A 25,175-nucleotide genomic window follows, 5' to 3' on the forward strand; every position below is an offset into this window, starting at 1 on the left:
ATTTGCACAAGTTATTGTCTTCTGCACTCCGTGTGATCTTCCATTGATCCTGCTATAATTACTACTCTAAGATTTGCTGACTCTGCCACAGAAAAAATGTATCTCAGGGTTGTATGTGCACTTTGACAATAAAATTTACTTTGAACTAATCAAAAAACAGTAAATAGCAATAGTTGTCAGAGGAAAAAAGAATAAAATGCTACTCTTGAGTTTGTAATCCATTACCTGGGAACAATAACCATCTCAAATCGTTCAGTCATTTTCTTAGAAATAGTCTCCTGGGTCTGTTTTTGGACATCGGTCGCATGCTCACTCCAGTTCTGACAGAATGGTACATCAAAAGAAGCATGAAGCCAGCTTAGCTCTGTAACAAATTTTCAGAGAGAAATTAACAAGTTTCCTGTGTTGATGCCCATGGACAGTCAGTACATATGTCATTTTGTGCCATATAAAGTGCAACATATTGGGGTTGAATTTCTTTCAAAAGAGTGCGCAAATAATTGCAATAAAATGCCAGAAAAAATTACTCTGTTTACTGCTGTGTCCGGAATTCTGGTTGTAACTTTAACAGAACCTTGTTTTCCTGAGTGTAGTTATAGGAAATTCAATGTAAATGTTGGGGGCAGGCTGTTATTATGTCTGAACGTTCTATGAAAAATGTAAATCAGTGTTCTTGATCTTTAATTTACGACAATCCAAAAATATCCTGACTTTTCTACATCTCTTTAAAGGTCAGGGAAGACAGCAGTATGGGAGTGATATTCCAGATTACAAGGAGGGAGCAAATGGTTAGCACTAATGAAGAAAGGACTGGTTTCACATTTCTGGTGGTTTTGGAGGATGATACAGCCTACACAGTATGGGTTTGGTAAAGGTTATCAGATCACTAGATACATACAGGGTCTTAATAACAGCACACTTGGAAAGTTGAGAGCAGCTCCAAGACAAGAAATATTTGCCATACAATAAAAGTTCACTGCAGAGATTTCTAGGATGGAAATGCCATTGAATGAGGAGAGATTAGTTTAATTGGACCCATATTCACTAGAGTTCAGAGAAAGGATTGGTTATTTCTTTGAACTTCTAACAGTGTTTGACGAGGAGGCTGGAGTGTCTACACCAGTGACCTCAGCCCCGGGGTTTACGGAAAAAACACTTAGCACAAAAATGAAATTTCTTTACTCAGTAGATGGTGTACCATGGGGTTCTCTGTTACAGAAGGTGGTGCCGGTCAAATCACTTAAGGTATTTCTCTCTTTGGCTGTCCATCAGTTTTGATGTTGACTGTGCTGAAAGTTTATTCTCCTCCAACATGCCTTGCACAGTAATAAGACGGACGGTGTCGTACCCTCATCATACAGTCTCTCTGGGCTTCCAAATCTGACGCTAAGTGGAACACCGGGGTGTAACACATTTGGCGGATAAGGAAGCTGCCCCGCAGTGACAATTAACTAGTCTAGTGATGCCACCCATTGACCAGCATTCCGGTTCCTCCGCATGCCACCAAGGTGGCTGTACCATTGACCCTTTTGGATTCATCTGCCACTGACACCCAGACACCCTGCTGTCGGCATCCTCGTTGGGTGCAGTCTTTGCCTGAAGGGGCATAACCTACAAAGTAGCAAAGGCATGTTTACCTCCTTGACTTAGCCAGCCACGATCCTACTACTAGATCTAGCCTATCAGTATACCGATGGACCATCACCTTCACGGCTAGGTTAGAACGAATCTCTGCCGTACTTTGCTGATGTTTAAGATATTTAGATATCTTAAAACAACTTAATACTCAACTTAAATCACTTAAGATATTTAGGATATTAACAGATAGATTATTTACATTAAGACATTGCAGAACGTGGGGCAAAAGAAGGAATATGCTATTTAGATAGATGATTAGTTAGGATCACAATGAATGGGAGAGCAGGCAATATACACGTGTATTTTGTGTGGTTGTTTTTTTTCTGGTAGTCTATATGGGCTTGTTATCTTTTATATGAGAATACTGGCTCTCAAGCATTGCCTGGGGTGTTTGGGTGGCGGGGGGGGAGTGTTGGGGCTGGAGTCCTCCACCAGGGGCATTGTAGTCAACTGAAGTTTTTGATGGGCTGGAGGGGGGTGGGGGGGGGGGGGGTCCAACTATATACAAGTATATTTTGTGTAGTTGCATTTTTACTGATATTCTATATGGGCTTATGGACCGGGCCTCGAGCTGCGGTGTCGACTGGGGGGAGGGGCAGTGGGGGCAACGTGGTGCAGCGTCCAGGCTGAAGGAGACTGTCTCTATTGTGGTCAACTGTGGACGAAGGGCATGAGTTTTTGACTCTTGCTATCTTGTGTGTGCGCTGTGCTGTGTGTGACTGTTGGTATTGTATTTCGCACCTTGACCCTGGGGTAATGCTGTTTCATTTGGCTGTATTCATGGGTGTCCATGCATGGTTGAACGACAATTAACCTGGAATTGAATTGAATTGAAGGGCTGATGGGCCCTTGGCTGCTTCTATTTTTCATTATAAAATAAAGAATGTCCTTGAATCTAATAACTGCCGAAGTTTTTAGTAGGAGGGTGAAGTGGGAGTGAAATGCTGGTGTGTGGTTGCAATAGGAGGCTGGTGTTAATTTGTGGAATGTTAAAAATTAGCAATTCTGGTGTGATGGAGAGTCGCTTCTGAAGTGAAGTTATAATAAAACGCCTAGGTTGGTGGTGCTCTGTTATATAAACGGAAATTGCTAGCTTTGTCGTTTAAAGAGAAAATCCTATGGCCGATAAGGATTTGGCGGGGGGGGGGGGGGGGGGGGGTTGTAACCTAGGAACACTAGAAGCATTTTTTGTGGCTTGTGAAAACGGAGCAGTTTGGGACCAGCTTTCATGGTTTAAAGGCAATTTGTTTTATTAATGAAGAATAGGGCTCTTTTTAAGTGGATTAGATATTCACTGCCTGCTGTGCTACTGGGGTTTAGGGCACCAATGAAGGTCCTCCATCTCTGGTGGTGTTTAGGGCTTCATTCATCATGTCAGTAGCTTCCTCTCGGTTTTCACTGTCAGTCATGCAAGTCCCGGGTGGAGACTCAAGGGATACCGTCACACTCAGATGTAGAAGGATTCTTCATTGCTGTTCCCGTAACAATTTTGTTTGACCAGTCGGGGCTGTTAGCCCTGAGCTGAACCCCTGAACCTGAAGGGCTGGTGGACCACTCTCACTCTGGCCTCTACCCTTTGCCCTGTTTGGCATGGGTAACCCTAATAGGAGGGGGTGGGATCTAAGGACACAAGAAGCAATTTTCTTTTGTGCGGCTTGTAAAAATGGCAAAGATTGTGATCAGCTTTCATGGTTGGAAGGCCATTTGCTTTATTAATGAAGAGGATGGCTCTTCTTAAGTGGATTTGATGCTTTGTGGAGAAAAGGATTCCTGGGCTCTGGAAACACTGGTGAGAGTTCAGAAAGTGATTAAAATACGTGGGAGATAGGAAACATGGTTCAGGTACAAAAGTAGGACAGTGAAACCAAGATCTGGCCAGAGAAAATGGAAAGTAGGCAGCCAGCAATGAGGTTAAACGTTAACAGAGGTAACTTTCTCAAATCAAAAAGAATTGTATTGTACAGTACAGCACTGGCCATCATGAAAGCACATTTTATGAACCCTGAAACCCCAGACGCAAAGCCAACCACCTGGAGGCACTAAACTCATACTTAATGTATTAAGAGTGAGAGGGCTATATCTCTATGGGCAGGTTTCCTGCAAAGAAAAGAGCTATCAGGATTGTTGCAGAGGCTGATGAGTGAGCTATGCATCAGGAGGCATGACCCGTGGACCAATGGTTCTGGGACACAAGCCAACCTTGACTGGGTCACCTGTGCGAGGGTGTCTGATGTTGAAAGACCAGAAACACCCGATGACCCCAGGTTACATCACTGATGATGTGTCCAAACACTTCTCAGCATCAGTAAGCCCCAATAGCTTTGACTGCAGACTTACAGAATGATCGGAGAAGCAGCCAGTAGCTGCTTACGGCCTTCCTCTGGAGTGGCCACAGATACAGTATTTCACCAGGGTTATCATGGACTGTAAGAAGATTCCCATGAGAAGTTGTCGCTGATAAACGTTACATGGCAAAAGGCAAAATAGACAAATGCTATGAAGAAGTAGCTGAGAAAAATGTTACTGGAGACATGTATTGTAACAAAGACAATTTTCTTATTTACTTCATAGATCATAAGTTCCAAACTTTGGTTGAGGGCGTTTTGCGACAGAACTGTTTAAATAATCCAGCTCAAGACTAGTATTGTATAATCCAAATAATGAAGACAATTACCTGTAAAATAATCCATGGTATTACCTTGAAGAAAAGGTAAGTTACCCCAAGCCAATATTTATTGCTGTTTCAATGTTAGCTGGCCATTATCAAACTACTGTCATGAGAACTAACTGTGCACAAATTATTTTTATAAAGATGGTTATAATTCATAGGTACTTCATCGATTGCAAAGCACTTCTGCAAGAGATGTGAAAAGTGCTGTGGAAGTAGCAGAAGGTACATCACACCCATGCAAACAGTAGGTTTGTTCTCTGGTACTGTAAATGGAGAATTCAATTACCGTTCTTCGTCACTTCTAGCCGTTTCTCCAGGTCACTTTTTTGAGCGGACTGGTCTGGCTCCAGATCTTCCGCAGGAAAGGTTTTCAGTTATGCAGCCAACAGATTCGCTATCTGTTGCAACTCTCTCTAACAAAAATGATGAAAGATAACATATTCCAAAAGCAACACACAAAGCAACATAAAATCCTGCAGGAACTCAGCAGGTCAGGCAGCATCGTTGGAAAAGAGTAAACAAATGAAATTTCAGGCCAAGACCCATCATCAGGACTGGAAAAGAAGGGGGAAGGAGTTCAGTCCTGAAGAAGGGTCTTGACCTGAAACGTTGACTGTTTACTCTTTTCCATAGATGCTGCCTGGCCTGATCAGTTCCTCCAGCATTTTGTGTGTGGTACTTTAATTGTTTCCAGCTAGCAACCAAATGCATAATCTAGGCATGTGTCTCTGTGCATTGGGAAACTGTTGAAATTTACAGATTCTATCATATTGATAAAACTAACCCCATGTGTCGGTCATTGCAGCCGAGTCTAATGGTAACAATTATCCATGGCAATTTTCAAAAATGATTAAGAAATTTTCCCTCTGCCCTGTGTGCAATGTTGAAAATGAACATTGATTCTTGAATTTCTCTGCACTGCGTTTGAAATGTTTCAAAACACATTAATACAATTAGAGATTATTTATGTACTTCCTGATACTTTTTGCCTTTCTTAACCTGTATGAAACTTGCTTATTTATCTATCCATCTATCTATTGAGCTACTGCATGGATCAGGCCCTTCAGCCCTTCGAGCTATGCCACCCAGCAATAGCCCCCGCTTAATCACAGGACAATTTACAATAAGCAAAAAACCTACCAACCAGTACATCTTTGGACCGTGGAAGGAAACCAGAGCACACGGAGGAAAGTCATGTGACCATGGAGAGAACACACAAACTCCTTACAAGTAGCAGTGGGAATTGAACCCCAGTTGCCCAGACTGTAAAGCGTTGTGCTAACCACTATGCTACCATGCCACCCTAACCCTTACAGAGTTAATCAATACAAAGAAAAGCAAGGAAATTTCTGTGGATGAATGTGTTGGGAATGAAAGGAGAAACACAGAATGCAGACTCCATTGATGTGCTGTATCTGTCCAGTGTTACTGCTAAAGCTGTTACAGGTAACCGGCAGAACCTCAGAGGAAACTCCCCCAAATAATCATGATGGGGGAAGTTCAAATCACTATGTCCATTTTGTAATCAAAATAAATAAGTGCCCATAAATTAGAAACTAGCAATGACGAGTGAATTAAAGTGACCAAACTTGTCATATATTTTTCGGTGTAAAGGCAGCTAACTTGGCTGAACGAGAGTTATGCTGCTTTACAATGCTAATCAGTATCACAGTTGCTATAGGAACTTGGTGCTCTTGTTTCAGGAGTGCCATGTACCTACATTAGGCCTTGGCCAACCTAACTGCCAATGCTAAAAGGGATTTCTGGAGAAAGACATGAGCTTTCTGCTGCCTCCTTAAAAGTGGCAAGCACCAATGCAGGTGTTAAAGAACCAAGCCCCGTTGTTCTTGTTTCTCCAATTCTTACCCCCCCCCCCCCCCACACCCTCAGCTTCCTGGGATGTCTCAAAATGCCATGTGATCACCTGTGGTTTATATTCGGTAGCAAAGGAACTTGGGATGTGACAATGATATTTTAAAGCTGGAGTATGTGCTGAAATGATCATTATACGGTTAAGAAGATTGGTGACCTCATTGAAACGTACGAATGTCAAAAGGCCTCGATAGAGTGCATATAGAGAGGATGTAAATGGTCCCGTGATTAGGCTAGCATTAAATCAGAGGCATGCTGAGTGGTGTGCCCTGTTCTGTGATGTATTACAATAAATCCATAAATAAACTAGGGCCAGAGATGGTCATTATAATTGGTTGACCAAGAAATTTTGAAGAGATAATCATCAGACTTCGGATCTTGGAATACTTTTATCCTGAGTAAGGAAATTGTGAATAAAAAAATACAAATAAAACCAAGTTGCACCTAGATGTCCCTTCAATTAAACCTACTAGGCAATAATTTGAATGAATCCACTCACAATGCAGTTTATAACGGCTATGGACTGTCTGAACTTGTAGCCACACATAAAGATAACACACATATAGGCACAGAGAGCCTTCGAGTCCGCCTTTAAAAAGAAAAATATTGGAAAGTAATTATAAAAATTCATGAAATTACAACAAATCCGAAAGAAATTTTATTTGCTTTCCCTATTACGTTTCATAGTATTACCTCAAGTAGATCACGTGAAGTAAAAGAAGTTGATGTAAGTATAATTGCCTCCATTGTTCTTAAAGCAAGATTTGTAGTCCATCTATAAGATTAATCAAACTTGTGGCAAAAAACCATCTTGGACACAGGGAGGTACTACGCCAAACTGTAAATGATAGTGAAGAGTCTGACCTGTCAGCTGGAAGTAGTTCCACGATGAATGTGCCAGGCATGAAGGAATTCACCAAACAGCACCAATCATGACTATCTGCCAAGCCGTTGAAATCTTTCGCATGCAGTTTACAGCTTTTAGCTGCTATCTAATGACAGAATAGTGGATGTGAGCTTCATTTCTTTTGAGCCAACACTATACAATTACCTGCACAAAGGCAGGAGTGCTTCCTGTGCATCCACCTTGGTTCCGGCAAAACAAATATTAATGTTTTCCAATTGATCGTGGACAACTTTAAGCAGTCATAGGATCTAAACAAATCAACAACTGGCACAAAGTCCAGTTGCTTCCACTTGGAGTACTGTGTTCAGTTCTGGAAGGATGTGGACTATAGAGAGAGTCCACAGGAGATTAAAAGAATGTTGCCTGGATTGGAGAACACGTCCTATGACAATAGGTTGAGTGAACTTGGCCTTTTCTCCTTGGAGCAACAGGGGATCAGAGGTGACCTGTTAGAGGTACATAAGATGATGAGAGGCACTGGTCATGTGGATCGCCAGAGAAGCATTCTCCCAGGCCAGGGATGAAATGACTATCATGAGGGGTATCGTTTTAAGGTGCTTAAGAAGAAGATACAGAGGAGAATGTCAGAGGTAAGTTTTTCCACACAGAGAGCGGTGGGTGCATGGTAGAAACAGAAGGTAGGGAAATTCTAGGCAGTTTCATGGTTGGCACAACATTGTGGGCCGAAGCACCTGTAATGTGCTGTGGATTTCTATGTTCCATGTTCCACTTTCAAAAACATTGGATATGTTCAAACATTCTCACTCATTTAGTGTAGTAATTATTATTATTGCATCAATACAAAGCAAATTCTTAAGATAGTATTCATCACCATGTGATAAAAGAAACGTACTGATTAGAAAACTACCTGCAAATGGGTATTAATGAGATCCAGAATGCATTCAACAGCAGAAGGATAGTAATTCCAGCCTTTACTGGGGATTTTCTTGTTTAAGGCTTTAGCTATCTCTCGACCTTGGATAAAAAAAATTATATTAATTTACTTATATAATATAAAATCAATATAAAATATAAAATTATGCACTCTAAGATTAAGGAAACTTAAGGTCATTTTTATTAGGTTGATTTCCTGGAGGGAAAACCATTGCGTTAAAATTAATCATATTAAATAAAAATAGAAAATGCTCGAAATATTCAGCTGGTTAGGCAGTGGAAATGGAGGCAGAAACAGAATTAGTGTTGGAAGTCAATGATCACTCATCAGAATTGGGAAGGGTTAGACCAATTTGAAAAAAAAGTGGAGGTGGTTTGGGGAGGAGAGAACAAAAGGAAGGATCTGTGATAAAATAAAAAGTGGGAGGGGTTAAATAAGATAAAGGATGGAAGTGCAATGGGCAATGGGGCAAGTAAAAAGAAAACAAAGGGTTGATCTGGAACAGGGGTACCCAACCTGGGCTCCATGGACCCCTTGATTAATGGTATTGGTCCATGGCAGAAAAAAGATTGGGAATCCCTCCTATGGAAGAAGAATACATGGGAAAACTAGTATCACTAATTGAAACTACACAAGGAAAGTAGATAGATATCTGAAATAGTCAAAAACCACATTGAATTTGAAAGGTAATTAGGGACCTGGTCAAAAGATGAAGTGATATTCTTGGGTTTAGTTAAGTTTCAGTGATCAGAGTGGAAGTGGCTTAGAGAAATACACATGTGTGAATGTTTGTAATCAAATTGTCCATGGCACTATCAAAGGCAACATAGCAATACTGACCTCATAAAGTTTAATTGTCATGTACAGTGAAAATAAAAACTAATTGTTGAGCAATCTGATTCACTAACTAATTTAAAGAAAAGTAGTCTGATGTCCCTACTTAATCTCATCTATGTATAACTTCTGATCGAGCAGTGTGATTATCTCTCTAAGGTAACATATACAAAATGCTGGGAAACTCAGCAGGATGGGAAGCATCCATGGAAGTGAATAAACAGTCCACCTTTTGGGCCAAGACAAACATAGAGACTGCCTGACTTGCTGAGTTTCTCCAGCATTGTGTGTGTGTGTGTGTGTGTGTGTGTGTGTGTGTGTGTGTGTGTGTGTGTGTGTGTGTGTGTGTGTGTGTGTGTGTGTGTGTGTGTGTGTGTGTGTGTGTTGCTTTGGATTTCCAGCATCTCCAGACTTTCTTGTGTTTATGGTTCTTTCTCAATTGTCAGTCAGTTAAGACTGGAAGATAAATGTCGGCTTTGCAAGTTACAGAACTGTTTCAATAATGAAATATACAAAAAACATTCAAACAAATATCATTACACTTTATAGAACATAGAACAATACAGCACAGTACAGGCCCTTCGGCCCACAATGTTGTGCCGACCCTTAAACCCTGCCTCCTATATAACACTCCAAATTAAATTCCTCCATATACCCGTCTAGTAGTCTCTTAAACTTCACTAGTTTATCTGCCTCCACCACAGTCTCAGGCAGTGCATTCCACGCACCAACCACTCTCTGAATAAAAAACCTTCCTCTAATACCCCCCTTGAACTTCCCTCCCCTTACCAGATTACACCCATTTTCCCCGATATGTTTCTTTCAGAAACGTATCATATCATGTCACATGACCACATGTGTGTCCTTAAAATACTGTAGGTAAAGAGCTGCTAATTTGTGAAGGATGTCAGGCTGAACTTTATTTCATTAATAAATTATAAGGAACCAAAATTTGCTTCTAGTTATAACATTGATTTGATAGCATAAAAACAAGATTTGGATTGAAGAGAAATAGAACTACAATCGATATATAGATCACTTTTATCAATATTCACTTTATGATTAATAACAATTTTGTAATGATTATCAATCAGTTCTTGCTCAGCTAATTTGCAATACAATGTGCTAATTGGCAGACCCTTACCATTTGACTGATGGCATTGGATAACATTTAAAAAATGATACTCACTCGATACTATAGACAAGAAGCGCATAAAGAAACATGTTTATTGCCGATGTTCCCAAGATTATTTTACATTTTCTATTTTAACATGAAATACAACAAGTTTACTGGAGTTATTACAAACACAAGAAATCCTGCAGATGCTGGAAATCGAAAGCAACATGCACAAAATGCTGGAGGAATTCAGCAGGTCAGGCAGCGTCCGTGGAAAGGAGTAAACAGTCGAAGTTTCAGGCCAAGACCATTCCTCAGGACTGAGAGGGAAGGGGCCAGATCCCTGAAAAAAGGTGGGGGAGGGGAGAAAGAGGCTAGCTGGAAGGTGATAGGGGAAGTCAAGTGAGTGAGAAAGATCAAGGGCTGGAGAAGAGAGCATCTGATGGAGAGGACAGTGGACAACAGGAGAACGGGAAGGGGAGGGGACTCAGGAATAAGTGATGGGCAGATGTGAAGAAGTGAAAGGTCAGAGTGGGGAATAGAGGAGGCAGTGTGGGGGGAGTGGAATTTTTATTCACTGGAAGGAGAAATCGATGTTCATGCCATCAGGCTGGAGGGTACCCAGATGGAGTACAAGATGTTGCTCCTCCACCCTGAGGGTGGCCTCATCTTGGCAGAAGAGGAAGACATATATTGACATGGTGGAAAGGGAATGGGAATCAGAATGAAAACATTTGGCCGCCACAAAGTCCTGCTTGTGGTGGATGGTGTGGAAGTGCTCAACGAAGCAGACCCCAACTGGAGTTGTTATCTGTTGTGTACTTCTCCATTAGATTAATATTTACATCTATGTCTGAATTCATTTTGTGGAATAAGCTTCCTAAAGAGAAAAAGAAACAAAAGGCTCACAGAAGTAAAACACTGTGGTAACTATGGAAACTCAGAAATAAGAAGAGGAAACATTGGAAGTACTCAGCAAGTCAGATAACATTGATGGAACGAGAAACAGAGGTTCAGGTTGAATATCCTTTCAGTATCTGGTTTGTTTAGTCCTTTCATCAGAAGAAGGCAGACTGGAGAGTATGTTATTGTGCAAAAGTCTTAGGCACAAATATAAAGCTAGGGTTTCTATGACTTTAGGCACCTTATCTATACTGTATATATATATATATATATATATTTTTTTTTTTTTTTTTTTTTGGTCAAAGTGGAGAGCCAGTTTGTAAATCTGGCATCTGGCAGGAGCAAAGGATGTTGGAAATTGTGAGGATGGAGTGCTATGGGAGGGACATGGGACAGGTGGCAGAGAAAGAGTGCTAGGGGTAGGGTGGCATAGGTGCAGACATACCCAGTCCTGAGACACAAGGCAAGGTAACTTGATTCCAAACAATTGCTTTATTGATCATTACAGAAATTCTCTCTGGTGTTTCCCACTCTCTCCCCTCTCCCCTCCCCCTTTCCCAACCATGATTCCCCTCTCCCTGCCCCCTTCCCACTCTCAGTCCACAATAGAGACCTACATTGAAATCAGGTTTATCATCACTCACATGTCATGAAATTTATTTTCTATTTGCAGCAGCTGTACAGTGCAATACATAAAATTACTACAGTACTGTGCTAAAGTCTTAGGCACCCTATCTAAACAGTATATATGTGTCTAAGGCTTTTGCACAGTACTGTATGTTCCCAATGGCGGGAGAGCCCAAAACCAGAGGTTACACTCATAGATTGGATGTTTTTATTACAGCTCACCTTACAGAAACTCTGTTCTCACTGTATCAGAGATATTTATATTGTTACATTCCCCTCCTACCCTGACACAATCTGCAACTTAAAGCCAACTTGTTTTCCCTTTCTCCCAGTTCGGTCAAAGGTCCTAACCCTGTATGAAGTATTCTTTTTCTCGTTGACTTCAAAACCAATTCTGAGTCCCTGTGTGTGGTAAACTATGTATACCTGTCTGGACATGCCCCTCTGCTGACTGCTCCTGACTGCTCCTGTGGCTCCTCCCACAGACCCCTGTATAAAGGTGATTGGGACACTGCTCCTCCCTCAGTCTTTGAGATGTTGTGCTCCCTTTTGCTGTTTATAAAAGCCTATCGTTCGCCTCCCGTCTCTGAGAGTTATTGATGGTGCATCACTGTGCAGTGCCACATTTTAATTAATCTTTCTTCAACAACAAAAAAAGATTGGTTAACGCTGATTTGGAAATAGTTGTTGAATCCCCAAAAGATCCGAACAACCTATCCTAGCCAATGGTCAAAAAATTTGTGAAAACGATTCTTAATTTATAATATCAACTAGTATGTTGTTATTAATTACCTGGAAACGGTCCGATGTCTTGCAAAGAAAATGATTCAATCAGAGAAGAGACAGAAGACCTTTCTGCTTCGTTTAGTGTAGTTTCAAGACCAGCAAAAAAGGACAAAGGTGTTCTTGTTTGCTTTAGTACTGATTTAACCATTGGTGTCCACTAAATCCAAAAATAAAAAAAAATATTAAATGATTCTACATTTACTTTATTAATCAATGGCATAACTTCAGCAACTTGCTTTCTCTGTAATTAAATTTATGGAGTACATTTTAAATGTTTCTACAATTGACTTGGTATATTCTGTACATCATCAGCAATGTTATTTTAGTACTGACAAGTATTTCATTCAAGCGAAGTAATGTGTTTCCATTAAGAAGAAAATGATGAGTTAGAAATGTTACAACACCATATCCCAAAGGACTTATTTTAAGCAAGAGAAATCTGCAGATGCTGGAAATCTGAGCAACACACACAAAATGCTGGAGGAATTCAGCAGGCCAGGCTGCATCTATGGAAAAGAGTACAGTCGACGTTTTGGGCCGAGACCCTTCATCAGGTCTTACCTTAACCAAGGATCTGGCTGGTAATGGATCCGCTCTCTTCACCTCACTACCTTCAGAATGAGGAGAGGTGGAATTCCCTGTGATACCGTCTCTCTTACATGACACATAGGGACACAGGACATATGTCTGATTCTCATTGAAACTTTCTCTCTTCCAGCAGGAAGTAGGGAACAATCACTACAGCAGCAGTGGAGTTTAATGAGTGGAGTGTCCTCCAATACCTCCGTCTCCTGGAGAGAAGTGCTCTTTATATAGGAGGGGCTGTCTGGTGACTTGGCCAATACCCATGCTCTGTAAGATGATGGGATGATTGTGACTGACCTACCTTGTTACGCTCTGCCTCCTCAACACAGCCTTCCTATTTACAAGACATTAAGCATACTACTTTCCCACTCTTTCTCATACCCTAGCCTTGTACTTAAACCAGGTCACAAGAATTAACTGTTTTGTTTCAGAGCCAGCTGTGTGTCAAGATTCAAGATTCAGGATGGTTTTTTGTTATTTCAAGTACAGAAGTGTAAAGGAGAGAAAATATCCTTTGAGATTTAGGGGGTAACTACCTTTTCACATGGTAAGAGAGCAATGAAAGATCTGCTGTGAGCACTCGTCAACTTGCACACTCTCCCCTGTACCTTGAAACAGACAGAGCAGATCAGCTTGTCACTGTCGAGCTGCAGTTGGCTTGACCGTTCCCAAGTGAACTGAATATCATGTACAATCAACTTCCACAGTAGGTCATCTATCTGGTAAACAAATCAAAATACACTGCTCGCATTGTGCAAGTTCAGCATGCGTCATCAAAAATCAGTAAGAAATACTCTTTTCAATGATTCATTGAAGAAAATAACACTATAAATACAATTTACTAGCCTACTAATTGGACATCAATAAACTATTAGTACTCAATTATAATTTCTGAAGGACAACTTACACCCACCACTCACATTTCCAGAGTTTAAGGACATAAAATCAATAAACTCTGAAATCCATTCATATGTTTCAGGACATATAAGTAATTCAAATCGTATTAAAATTATGACCTGAAGTACACATGTTGACAGTCGTAGTGTCCTTTGATTTTAAAGTGTCACAACAGTTTGGAACTGTTGTTTTATTTTCTGGAGCACTAATGGGTCAAGGGAGTCCTTGAGCTGAACTATATAAAGAATATTCCAAACATGAGAAAGTCTGCGGATGCTGGAAATCCAAAGCGGCACACACACAAAATACTGGAGGAACTCACCAGGTCAGGCAGCAACTGTGGAAATGAATAAACAGTTAATGTTTCAGGCCAAGAACATTCATTAGGACTGCTGAAGGTCTCAGCCCAAAACATTGACCATTTAATATTTTCCACAGGTGCTGCCTGGCCTGCTGAGTTCCTCCAGCATTTTATGTGTGTTGTGATATAAAGAACATGCTGTTTTGCAGATATAATTTTGATTATTCAGTCAGGAAGGAAATTGTGATGTGTAAGTACAAACAAGGTTTTGCTTATACCAGGAATTCACAACCCGGTGTCAATCGACCCCTTCGTTAATGGTAGAGGTTCATGGCATAAAAAAGATCGGGAATCCCTAGTTTATATGCTTTACATGGATCTTTGTTTCAGTCATATTTTGACATTACTGCGGATTTCAAATAAAGATTAATGCACATCAGAGTTGCTTTAAATGTGAACTATTGTTTTTGCTTCATTATTCTCTTTACTTTTGTTTCAAAGGACAGTCCTGAAAAGGAATAGTAAACAAAAAAAGATGAATATGCAATACTCAAGATTCTTTGGTTCAGAATTCTTGTATTCGTCAAGCACATGAGGAAATGAGTGTGTTCTACACATAGAAAGTACCATAACGATATGAAGTGAGAAGATAACCAGAAATACTAACAGCTCTAGGCAATTGGAGGATAGTTCCCACAACTGTAAGTTAAAACTGGAATGTAGTTTGATGGGAAGAAGTCAGCTCAATGCTCGGACACTTGGTATACCTATAGGGAGCACCTCAGAGCACTGGAGTACCATCAACAATAACTACATTCTTTCTCTACAAATTCACTGAATGACAAGCAAACTAATGTCAATATCCCTGGTAAAGCCCTGATTGCTCTTAGTTGGCAATGTCGGACAAGCCATGTAATTTGTTCATCTGGTACTAGCCTTTCAAGACAATTAATCTACTCCAAGGCCTGACTTCTCCCAAGGTGAACAGTGAGAAAGCTTCAGTCAAGGGTATAATCAAAATTTCCTTGAAGAAATGCAATACTGTATATCCGCTGATTCCTGAGAACTTCTGGCACATGCTCTTCAAAGTCATATAGGAGCAGTTGGGATGGCATGGAGAATCTCATGCTCATATATCAGGAGCACAGTGAGGCTCTGTATAAGCAGAAGAAAATCACTTTACGAAATTCTCAATGTCCAGCCCTGACCATTGTTGCCTGCCCCATCTGTGGAAGTGTCTCCACTTGCCATATTGCTTTTATTAATAACCACCTCAAAATCCACAAGAAAGGAACAGAAGGAAGACATCCATAATCTTGAGGGATTGTCTAATAAGATTTGTGGAATACAATATGTATTTGGTGGGCAATATAAACCACACTTTACTCTCACTCACAAATGAGTCTCATAATAAGATTTTTGTATGCGTGTTTCAATGCAAGTGTCGAATATATGAGCAGTGAATTTTTCAAAGGTGGATGAGAACAAAGGAAGGGAAGGGATGAATATTTAGTTTTACTTAATATTAAATATATAAACTGCAAGAGCTATCAGGCTCTAATGAAGCATGTTTTTGCATGGGGGGGGGTATAAACATAAAAACATAGAAAACCTACAGCACAATACAGGTCCTTCGGCCCACAAAGCTGAGCCAAACACCCTTACCTTAGAAATTACCTCGGCCGAACATGTACTTAGAAGTTACCTAGGGTTACCCATAGCTCTCTATTTTTCTGAGTTCCCATGTACCTGTCCAAGAGTCTCTTAAAAGACTCTATCACCTCCACTACCGTCGCTGGCAGCCTTTTCCACGCACTCACCACTCTCTGCGTATTAAACTTACCCCTGACATCTCTGTACCTACTTCCAAGCACCCAAGCACCTTAAAATTGCTCTCTCGTGTTAGCCATTTCAGCCCTGGGAAAAAGCCTCTGACTATCCACATGATCAATGCCTCTTATCATCTTATACACCTCTATCAGGTCACCTCTCATCCTCCGTTGCTCCAAGGAAGAAAGGCCGAGTTCACTCAGCCTGTTCTCATATGGCATGCTCTCCAATCCAGGCAACACAATTTAGTATTAAAATAGAACTCCTGACACTGCTTCCCTGATAACATAAATGTACTGCAAAATAACTCCATTTGCCTTTCTTATCTCTTGAATAACCATGATTTTGTCTTCAGTAAATACCAAGGGGAAATATTTGTTAAAATTAAAATGAAATTGGAATGAAAAGGGCATTTAGCACACTGACCTTCAGGGCACTGTTTTTAGGAGTGAGGAGATTATGTTGCAGCTGTACAAGTTATTGACGAGGCTGCATTTGGAGCACTGTGTACAGTTTTAGTCACCATTACAGGAAAATCTGGTTAAAGATTTTTGAGGAGGTGGAGTGAAGTTAAGATGGCATTAAACGGTGACTCCTTTGTTTGTATCTTCGGAAGCTCTACTTCCATCTTTAGAATCTTTATTTTTCCTTTTCTTGGTTCTTTTGAAGACCCTGACCTGGAGTTGCATGCTGACTTTGGTTCTTTGCGGGAAAAGGGACCTGTTCCCTTCCCGCCATTACAGACATTTATACTACACGCTGCATCCACAAAGCTAAGAGCATTGTGAAGGACCCCACTCACCCCTCATACAAACTCTTCTCCCTCCTGCCATCTGGAAAAAGGCACTGAAGCATTCAGGCTCTCACGACCAGACTGTGTAACAGTTTCTTCCCTCAAACCATCAGACTCCTCAATTCCCAGAGTCTAGTCTGACACCAACCCATACACACACACTCAACTGAACACCACTCCACTGCCTATGCAATTTTTGCTCATTTCTTTCTCAATTCATGCTAAAACATTGTTTACATTTATTATTATATTGTAATTTGTCATTTACTGTGCCTATTGTCTTGCTTATTAATTATTGTATTGTCTTGCACTGTTTTGTGCACTTTATGTAGTCCTGTGTAGGTCTGAAGTCTAATGTAGTTTTGTGTTGTTTCATGTAGCACCATGGTCCTGAGGAACGTTGTTTCGTTTTTACTGTGTACTGGACCAGCAGTTATGGTTGAAATGACAATGAAAGCGACTTGACTGGACTTCTCTGGGTTTCAGGACTGGCCATTGTTTGGCCTGAGAGTCTGGCTTGTATTTGGAAGCCTGGAGACAGGAGGATTGAGGGACAGTGTCATGGCAAGAGACCCGTGTGTCATCGGGGGAGTCGGGAAATCTACTGCTGTGGGCCCGAAGACCCGGGATCTTTGTGATCTTTGGGCACAGAGCTAAAAAAAAAAAGTGATGGAACGGACTTTTAACATCATAAACCAGTGAGTTGTTGGTTATGTCTCCCCTCTCGCTGGGAAACGGAGACAATTCTTCCTCCCTTGATAGGGAGAGAGAGAACCGGCAGTATGTTGAATGCCGGGTGAAATGCGAAGGCTTTGGGGTTCTGCAAGTCTGTGTCTTTATTACTGATTTGCTCACACTTGAGTGCTTGGCGGTGAAGCTGATGCTTGCTGTTTTTACGCTAATGAGTGGAGGGGGAGATGGTTGCTCGCTGCTGCTTATGGGGGGAGTTGGGGGGGACTTTGGGGTTCATACATTTAACTGTTGTTCATTCTTCGGGCACTCTTCTGCTTCCGTGGATGGTTGCAAAGAATAAGCATTTCAGGATGTATATTGTATACATTTCTCTGACATTAAATCATTAAATTGTATCTTTGAGCCTTTGAACTTCTTAAGTAAAAAAAATTGTCGAACAGACTTATGAAGTTGTTGCCAGGACTAGAGTGTCTGAGTTATGGAGAGAGATTAGGTCTTTATTAGGAGGATGAGGGGTGACCTTATAGAAATCTTGCACATAATCAGAGGCACAGAAAAGGTGAATGGTAACAGTCAGTCCAGGGTAGGGGAGACCAAAACTAAGGCGGCACAGATTTAGTATGAGTGCCAAAGATTTAAAAGGGTCCTGAGGGGTAAGTCCTTCAGGCAAATGGTGGTGAGTGTATGAAGTAGCTGTCAGAGGACGTGCATAAGACAGGTATAGTAGTATTATTTAAGTTGCATTTAGAGAGGTACATAGTGGGGCAGGACTTCAAGGGATATGGACTGAAGACAGGAACCTGGGACTAGCCTGATGGGGATCTTGGTTAGTATGGATTCAATGGGCTGAAGGGTCTGTGCCCATGCTGTTTCGCTGCATGAATCTATAATGCTGTTAAAAGCAAGTTAGCTGGAGTCCCTGCCTTGATTTGCTCGAAGAAAGGAATTCAAGAGAAATGCAGAATTATAAGGAGATTGCTGATGTTAATGATGGGGATAGGAAGAGTGAGGCCATGAGAGGATTTGAAGACGGCAGTGAGAATGCTGAAGTTTTAACAATGGGAAGATGCGATTTTCTTCAGGGGCTCTACGCTTCCTGATGTCAGTGCACTCAAATGTCAGCAACACGTCTTATGTTCTCATATCAGCTTCACATACAAAATAACAATGGTATGAGCTATTTTTGTACCACTTCCCAGACAGGGAAAGAGAACCTGCATGAATTTGAAGTGAGAAGTACAGTTCCCATCCTTGGATCCATATGCCAATATAATCCATGGAGAACCCATGGAGTGCCCAACTGTGAAGCTTGCAGGGGTGTCAAACTCATTTTAGGTCACGGGCCGGATCAGTCGGGCGCGTGCGAACGCAGCTTTCATTGCCCCAGTTTTTCCAGCCTGTTCTCATGTGTCTCAGTCTCTGCTATAACTACAAAGTGTTCCACTTCAGAAATTCCGTTTCTTATGAAGAAGACTGCTGAGCAAGCATTATTTTTATGATTGGTATTAACTTACAATCATAGGCTTCATATCGCCGGGCCATTAATAATTAAAATGATAGATCTATCTAAAATGATCTCGCGGGCCGGATATGGCCCGTGTGCCTTGAGTTTGACACCTATGCTTTACTGCAAGGCATCAAAATTAACTTTTACATTGCAGTGTTTACAATCATACTGCATACTGTGTAAAGACATGATAAATCTGAGACATTCCTGCACTCTTTCTGAAATCAATTTGCAAAGATTACTGCAGTTAAATATGAAATTCTAAATCCAAGTAAAAACAAATTAACGTAAAAAAAGAATCTGCCGGATAATTCTCCTTGAGGAGACCTGCATTCTCAGTGTAATAGAACACTGTATCACTATCCTGCTTCCTTGATCCACAATCCCTGTAAACTCAAATCCTCACAGGATATGCATGATGTTTAACGAACCTTCTCAGTTTTACCTTGCACAGTAATCAACTGTACATATGTGAAAAGTAAATCTGACTGCTTATTGAAATCGTCAAAAATAAACTATTAAGGCAACCCCTCTTAACTGTTTCCAAAGTAAAAGTTGAAAGAGACCCTTCTACATACGGATTTGGTGTTTTTCTTGGAAATCAGGCCACAGTCAATGTTACAATTCTGCGGTACGATACCAGCTTTCTGCAGTTCTCCTAAGAACAGCTTAAATTGTAGAACAAGTTGCCGCTTTGTTTGATGTTGAGCCAAACTGCTCAATTTCTGGGGCGACCCTCCAGTAAAACCTAATCAAAGAAGCATAGTGAAAAAAGTCTGAGTAACCCTCAATCAGTAGAGAATAGAAAAAAACAGTTAAAAGTGAGCTTTTATTGTAAATAAAATAAATATATTTCAAAGATAAAATTCCTCACTTAATTGTAATAAAGTCCCTAGTTACAACTACGAAATAGTGCAACATTACATTTCCCATTTACAGTTAAATTATACTGTAAATACAGATTTTGTATTTTCCTTGGAAAGCAGGCCATTGAAGGACATGTTTAATTCATTATGTTATTTATAATATTTCTCTACATAAAAATGTGCATAATTATATGCATAATATTTCGGTAACTATGGGGGGTTAACAATACATTTAAGTTTACAGGCTACTTTTAGGTGATATAGAAATCTGCCATTTTGCTCATTCAAGTCACTTTATTCACTTATTCACAATATCATGATGGTTACAGAAAAGCAAATTAAAATTAAATTTGATAATATTGTTATGAAAAGAAATGCTGCATTGTACTGAGGACATTACACACAAATGTTTGAGCAATGAGAGGGTGATGCCCAGTCAATTATTGAAAAGCAAATGATGCGCTTCTACAACAATCACATACTTTTAATATAAAAAAAACAGGAGCTTACTTTCTAATAAGGATTTCAAATGAATGTCCGTGAACAGATCTGTAAAGACATTGTTAAGCTGATGGCTAAGTGATGAACACCGTACATTTGCCCAGGCTGTATAACATGTTATTCTTGACTGTGGGGGCATTTAGGCAAAGTGTCTTGAATTGCAAATGATATCTGAAAGTAAAACAAAATAACCATTCAAAGAAATATGTTAGTATTCTAAGTAAGCAAACTATTTGTCATACAATGCTGCAAACCTGAAATTAAAATAGAGATCGTTGTTTGCAGCTGAAGCAGCAATTGTGATGAGGGAAACAAAGTTAGTGTTTCAGTCATTCACCCTCCCTTTGTTGGTATTCACTGGGGATAGATAACACACTCCAATCACAGCACTAAATACTTGCACTTACACTGGCACTACAGTGAGGAGCGAATGGACAGGACAGTACTTAGGGATTCATCTTTGAGTCTGAATAAGTACACCACAACTGTCTCTGACTTCACTAAAACCTCTGTGGAGGAGTGTGTGCCTACGAGAAGGTACTGCACATACCCAAATCAAAAGCTGTGGATGAACCAAGAGGTTTGTAGTCTGCTGATGGCTAGACTACAATAGCATTCCAGCCTGGCAACCCAGGTCTGTACATGAAAACCAGGCACGAATTGTGGAAGGGCATGTCAAGAGCAAAGGAACAATTCCGAGCGAGGTGAGAGATGAAATCAGATGCACGGCAACTCTGTCAGGGTTTGTAGGCCATTACTTCCACAAAGCAAAACCCAACAACATGAATGGCAGTGATGAGCTCAATGACTTTTATGCGTGCTTTGAAAGGGCAAATAAAACTAAATGAGGGTCCTGGAGCACCTGGTGATCCTGTGACCTCGGTCCTGGAGACCAAAATCAGGCTGCCTCGCAAGGGCCCTGATGGAGAATCTAAGTAGGGCTCTGAAAACCTGTGCCAACCAACTGGCTTGAAGACATTTTCAATCTCTCATTTCTATAGTCAGAAATCCCCACCTGCTTCAGAAGAGCAGTAATTACACCAGTGCCCAGGAAGAGCGGAGTGAGTTACCTTAATGACTATCACCCAGTACCACTCACATCTATGGCGATGAGGTGCCTTGAGAGGTTGGTCACGGCTAGAATTAACTCCTGTCTCAGGAAGGATCTGGACCCACTACAATTTGCCTTCTGCCACAGTAGGTCTACGGCTCTTAATGCAGCCGTAGATCACCTGGACAATACTTATGTCAGGATGCTGTTTATTGAGTACAGCTCAGCATTTAACACAATCATTCCTACAGTTCTGATTGAAAAGCCCTAGAAACTGGGCCTCTGTATTTCCCTCTGCAACTGGATCCTCAACTTCCTAAATGGAAGACCACAGTCTGTGCCAATTGGAAATAACATCTCCTCCTCGCTGACAATCAACACTGGTGTACCTCAGGGATGTGTGCTTAGCCCACTGCTCTGCTCTCTATGCTCTATAAGACCAAAGAACAGATCGTGAACTTCAGAATGGGTAAAACGAGGGAACACACACCATTCCTCACAGAGGGATCAGAAGTGAAAAGAGTGGGCAGTTTCAGGTTCCTGAGTGTCAATGTCTCTTTGGATCTATCCAGGACTGAACATACCGATGCAGCTACAAAGAAGGCACAGCAGCAGCTATAGTTCATTAGGAGTTTGAGGAGATTTGATATTTCACCAAAGGCACTTGAGAATTTCTACAGATATACCACGGGGAGCATTCGAAATGGCTGCATCACCGTCTGGTATAGGGGTTGGGTCTATGGCACAGGATTGAAGTAAGCTGCAGAGAGTTGATCTCATCACCCAGGCCATGCCCTGTTCTCATTGCTACATCAGGGATGAGGTACAGGAGCCTGAACGCACACACTCAACAATTCAGGAACAACTTGTTCTCCTCTGCCATCCGATTTCTGAATAGATTGAACCCATGAACACTACCTCACTACTTTTTTGTTCCTATTTTTGCACTACTTGTTTAGTTTAACTATTTTAGTGGACTACTCAGACTTCTTAGTAATGGCAATCATCTAATATTTACAAGACTCTTGCGCTTAAAAGCAAAGTACCCTTAGTCTAAGCTATTATATAGCTTGAGAACTGAGCTTGTTCCACTTAGTCAAGGAGCAGAGAGCTCTATAGCATGGAAACAGGCCCTTCAGCCCATCTAGTTCATGCCTCACTGTCATTCTGCCTAGTCCTATCAGACCACACATGGATCATAGCCCTCCATTCCTCTCCTTTCAACGTGCTTATTCAAACTTCTCTTGATATTGAAATCAAACCCACATTCATCACTTCCTCTGGCAGTGAAGAAGCTCCACTTCAGGTTCCACTTAAATATCTCACGTTTTACCCTTAACTTAAACTTATGACCTCCAGTTTTAGTCTCACAATGGTAAGAGCATTAACCCTATCTATACCACTCACAATTTGTTTATCTCTATAAACTCTCCTCTCATTCTCCTACACACCAGGGAATAAAATCCTTGCCTATTCAACTTTTCCCTAGAACACAGAATGTCAAGACCCAACAACAAAATAAATTTTCTCTGCACTTTTTCCATCATATCGATATCCTTCCTGTGACCAGAACTGCACATAGTGCTCTAAATTTGGTCTCACCAAGACATAGAAGGCTGTTGGATTTAGCACTGACATTGACCAGCATAATCTCAAAATTCAGCTGACACAGACAGCAAAACATGTTATCATATAAACCTCACTTAGACAAACGTATGCATGTATGCATGTACTGTCCGTGCAAAAGTCTTAGACATAAAATATGCCTAAGACATTGGCATGGTACTATAGTAACTTTAAGTGTCGCACTGTACTGCAAGGATGGAACACCTGAGGGTGGCTGAGAAGGAATGCAGGGATGGGAGGAGGGTGGCACGAATGCAGACATACCCAACCCTGAGAAACCAGGCAAGGTCATTTGATTACAATCAATTGTTTTGTTGACCATCTCAGAATGTCTCTCTGGTGCTTCCCACTCCCTCCCCTCTCCCTTCCCCTTTTCCCGACTAAGAATCCCCTCTCCCTGTCCCTTTCCTGCTCTCAGTCCGCAACAGTGACCCATATCAGAATTAGGTTTATCATCACTCACATGTCATGAATTTTTTTGGTACAGTAGTAAAGTACAATACAAAAAATTACTACACTGCTGTGCTAAAGTCGGAGGCAACCTAGCAAAATACATGTGCCTAAGACTTTTACACAGTGATGTATATTCCATATTTGTTTCACTTTGTCTTTTTTGCTGCCTTTTTTCACTTAGCTTAGCTTTTCTTTTAGCTTTGCTTCACCATCAAAGAGAGATACGTCGTACTCATTCTACTTGTCTAACGTATACACTCTGTGGCTACTTCACTAGGTATATTTGTACTCTTGCTTGTGAATGCAAAATCTAATCAGCCAAACATATGGCAGAACCTCAGTGCAGGAAAGCATGCGGACATGGCCAAGCGGTTCAGTTGTTGTTCAGACCAAACATCAGAATGGGGACAAAATGTGACCCGAGTGATTTTGACCGTGAAATGGTTATTGGTGCCAAATGGGCTGGATTGAGTGCCTCAGAAACTCTTGATCCCCTGGGATTTTCATGCACAACAGTCTCTGGAATTCACAGAGAATGGTGCAAAGACGTTCAGTGAGTGACAGTTCTGAAGGCGAAACTGCCTTGCTAACAAAGAAGCCACTGAGTGTATTTTTGCGCTCTTCTGCTGCTGGGGTCCATCCACTTCAAGGTTCAACGTGTTGTGCATTCCTGATGAAGGCTCTTTGGGCCAAAATGTTGACAGTTAACTCTTTTCCATAGATGCTGCCCAGCCTGCAGAGTTGCTGCAGCATTTTGTGTGCGCTACTTTGTCAGAGGAGAATGGCCAGACTAGATCAAGCTGACAGTAAGGTAACAGGAACTCAAATAACTACTCATTACAATAGTATTGCACAGAAGAACATCTCCGAAAGCCCAACATGTCAAATCTTGAAGTGTATGGGCTGCATCAGCACAAGACCTCAAATACACACAATGGCCATTTTATTAGGTTATTGGAGGTGTCCAATAAAGTGGGCAGTGAGCATACATTGCAAGTTGACATCTGATCACTAATCCTCGCTGTGCCGCCCAAAATTGACCCTTTTTTATCTGTTCTATTTCCAGTTAATTAACGAATCTCTAACCTTGTAGTAGATTTATATGTGGCAAATACATCATCTCCTCACACCTAAAGGCACTTTCACAATCTACAAAGCACAAGATAGGAGCCTAATGAATTACTTCCAACTTGAACACCAAAAAACCTGCAGATGTTGCAAGCCTGAAATAAAAAAAAAGAATATGCTGGGAACACTCAGCAAGTCAGGCAGTATATGTGTAAGCAGGGGCAACGTTAACATTTTAGGTCAAAGATCCTTTGTCAACATTGTGAAAAAAGAGCAAAAAGTTAGATTCTAGTTGCAGAGGTGGTGGGAGAGAGACAGAGAGGGGAAAATAAGGAACATTTGGGCGGGGCTCTTTTACAACATGTGTTGGGGAGGTGGAAGGATAAGAAATTAAGACCACACCGGGATATTGAATTAAAGTGGATCTAAACAACTAGGATTATTTTGGAAAGAATATGTTTCTAAATTATGTGCGACTGTTTAAACTGGTGCAGTTAATTCGTGATCCATAGGGAGGGGATAGTGGGCTGCGTTTTCAGCACTTTTCAATAAATATTTGAGAATGTCCCATCCCAACTGCTTCTCATTCTTCTTTTCAGAAAAAGAAAACTTGAGTGAATTATCACGACAGTCGTTCTCCTTAACACAGCACTAACCTCAATATCCAACTAAGACAACTGTTACAACTCACGTAAATTCCTACGACCTCGGACGAGGATATCTCCGAACACCGGGACCCACTTGGCACTTCCCG

General features: G+C 41.0%; 1 protein-coding gene across 1 annotated transcript; it reads right to left on the reverse strand.

Annotated features, from left to right (window-relative positions):
- Window positions 1-167: 167 nt before the first annotated feature.
- On the reverse strand, window positions 168-25,175 carry LOC132398666 (uncharacterized). The gene is made up of 11 exons (XM_059978405.1): window positions 25,113-25,175; window positions 20,233-20,394; window positions 19,435-19,604; window positions 13,444-13,554; window positions 12,257-12,407; window positions 7,957-8,063; window positions 7,046-7,173; window positions 6,875-6,956; window positions 6,681-6,770; window positions 4,596-4,722; window positions 168-364 (listed from the first exon to the last, which is right to left on the reverse strand). The coding sequence occupies exons 2-10, from the start codon at window positions 20,360-20,362 to the stop codon at window positions 4,684-4,686; spliced, it is 1,008 nt and encodes a 335-aa protein (XP_059834388.1). The 5' UTR covers window positions 20,363-20,394; window positions 25,113-25,175; the 3' UTR covers window positions 168-364; window positions 4,596-4,683.

The sequence above is a fragment of the Hypanus sabinus genome, chromosome 8 (genome assembly GCF_030144855.1).
Source record: "Hypanus sabinus isolate sHypSab1 chromosome 8, sHypSab1.hap1, whole genome shotgun sequence".
NCBI lineage: Eukaryota > Metazoa > Chordata > Chondrichthyes > Myliobatiformes > Dasyatidae > Hypanus > Hypanus sabinus.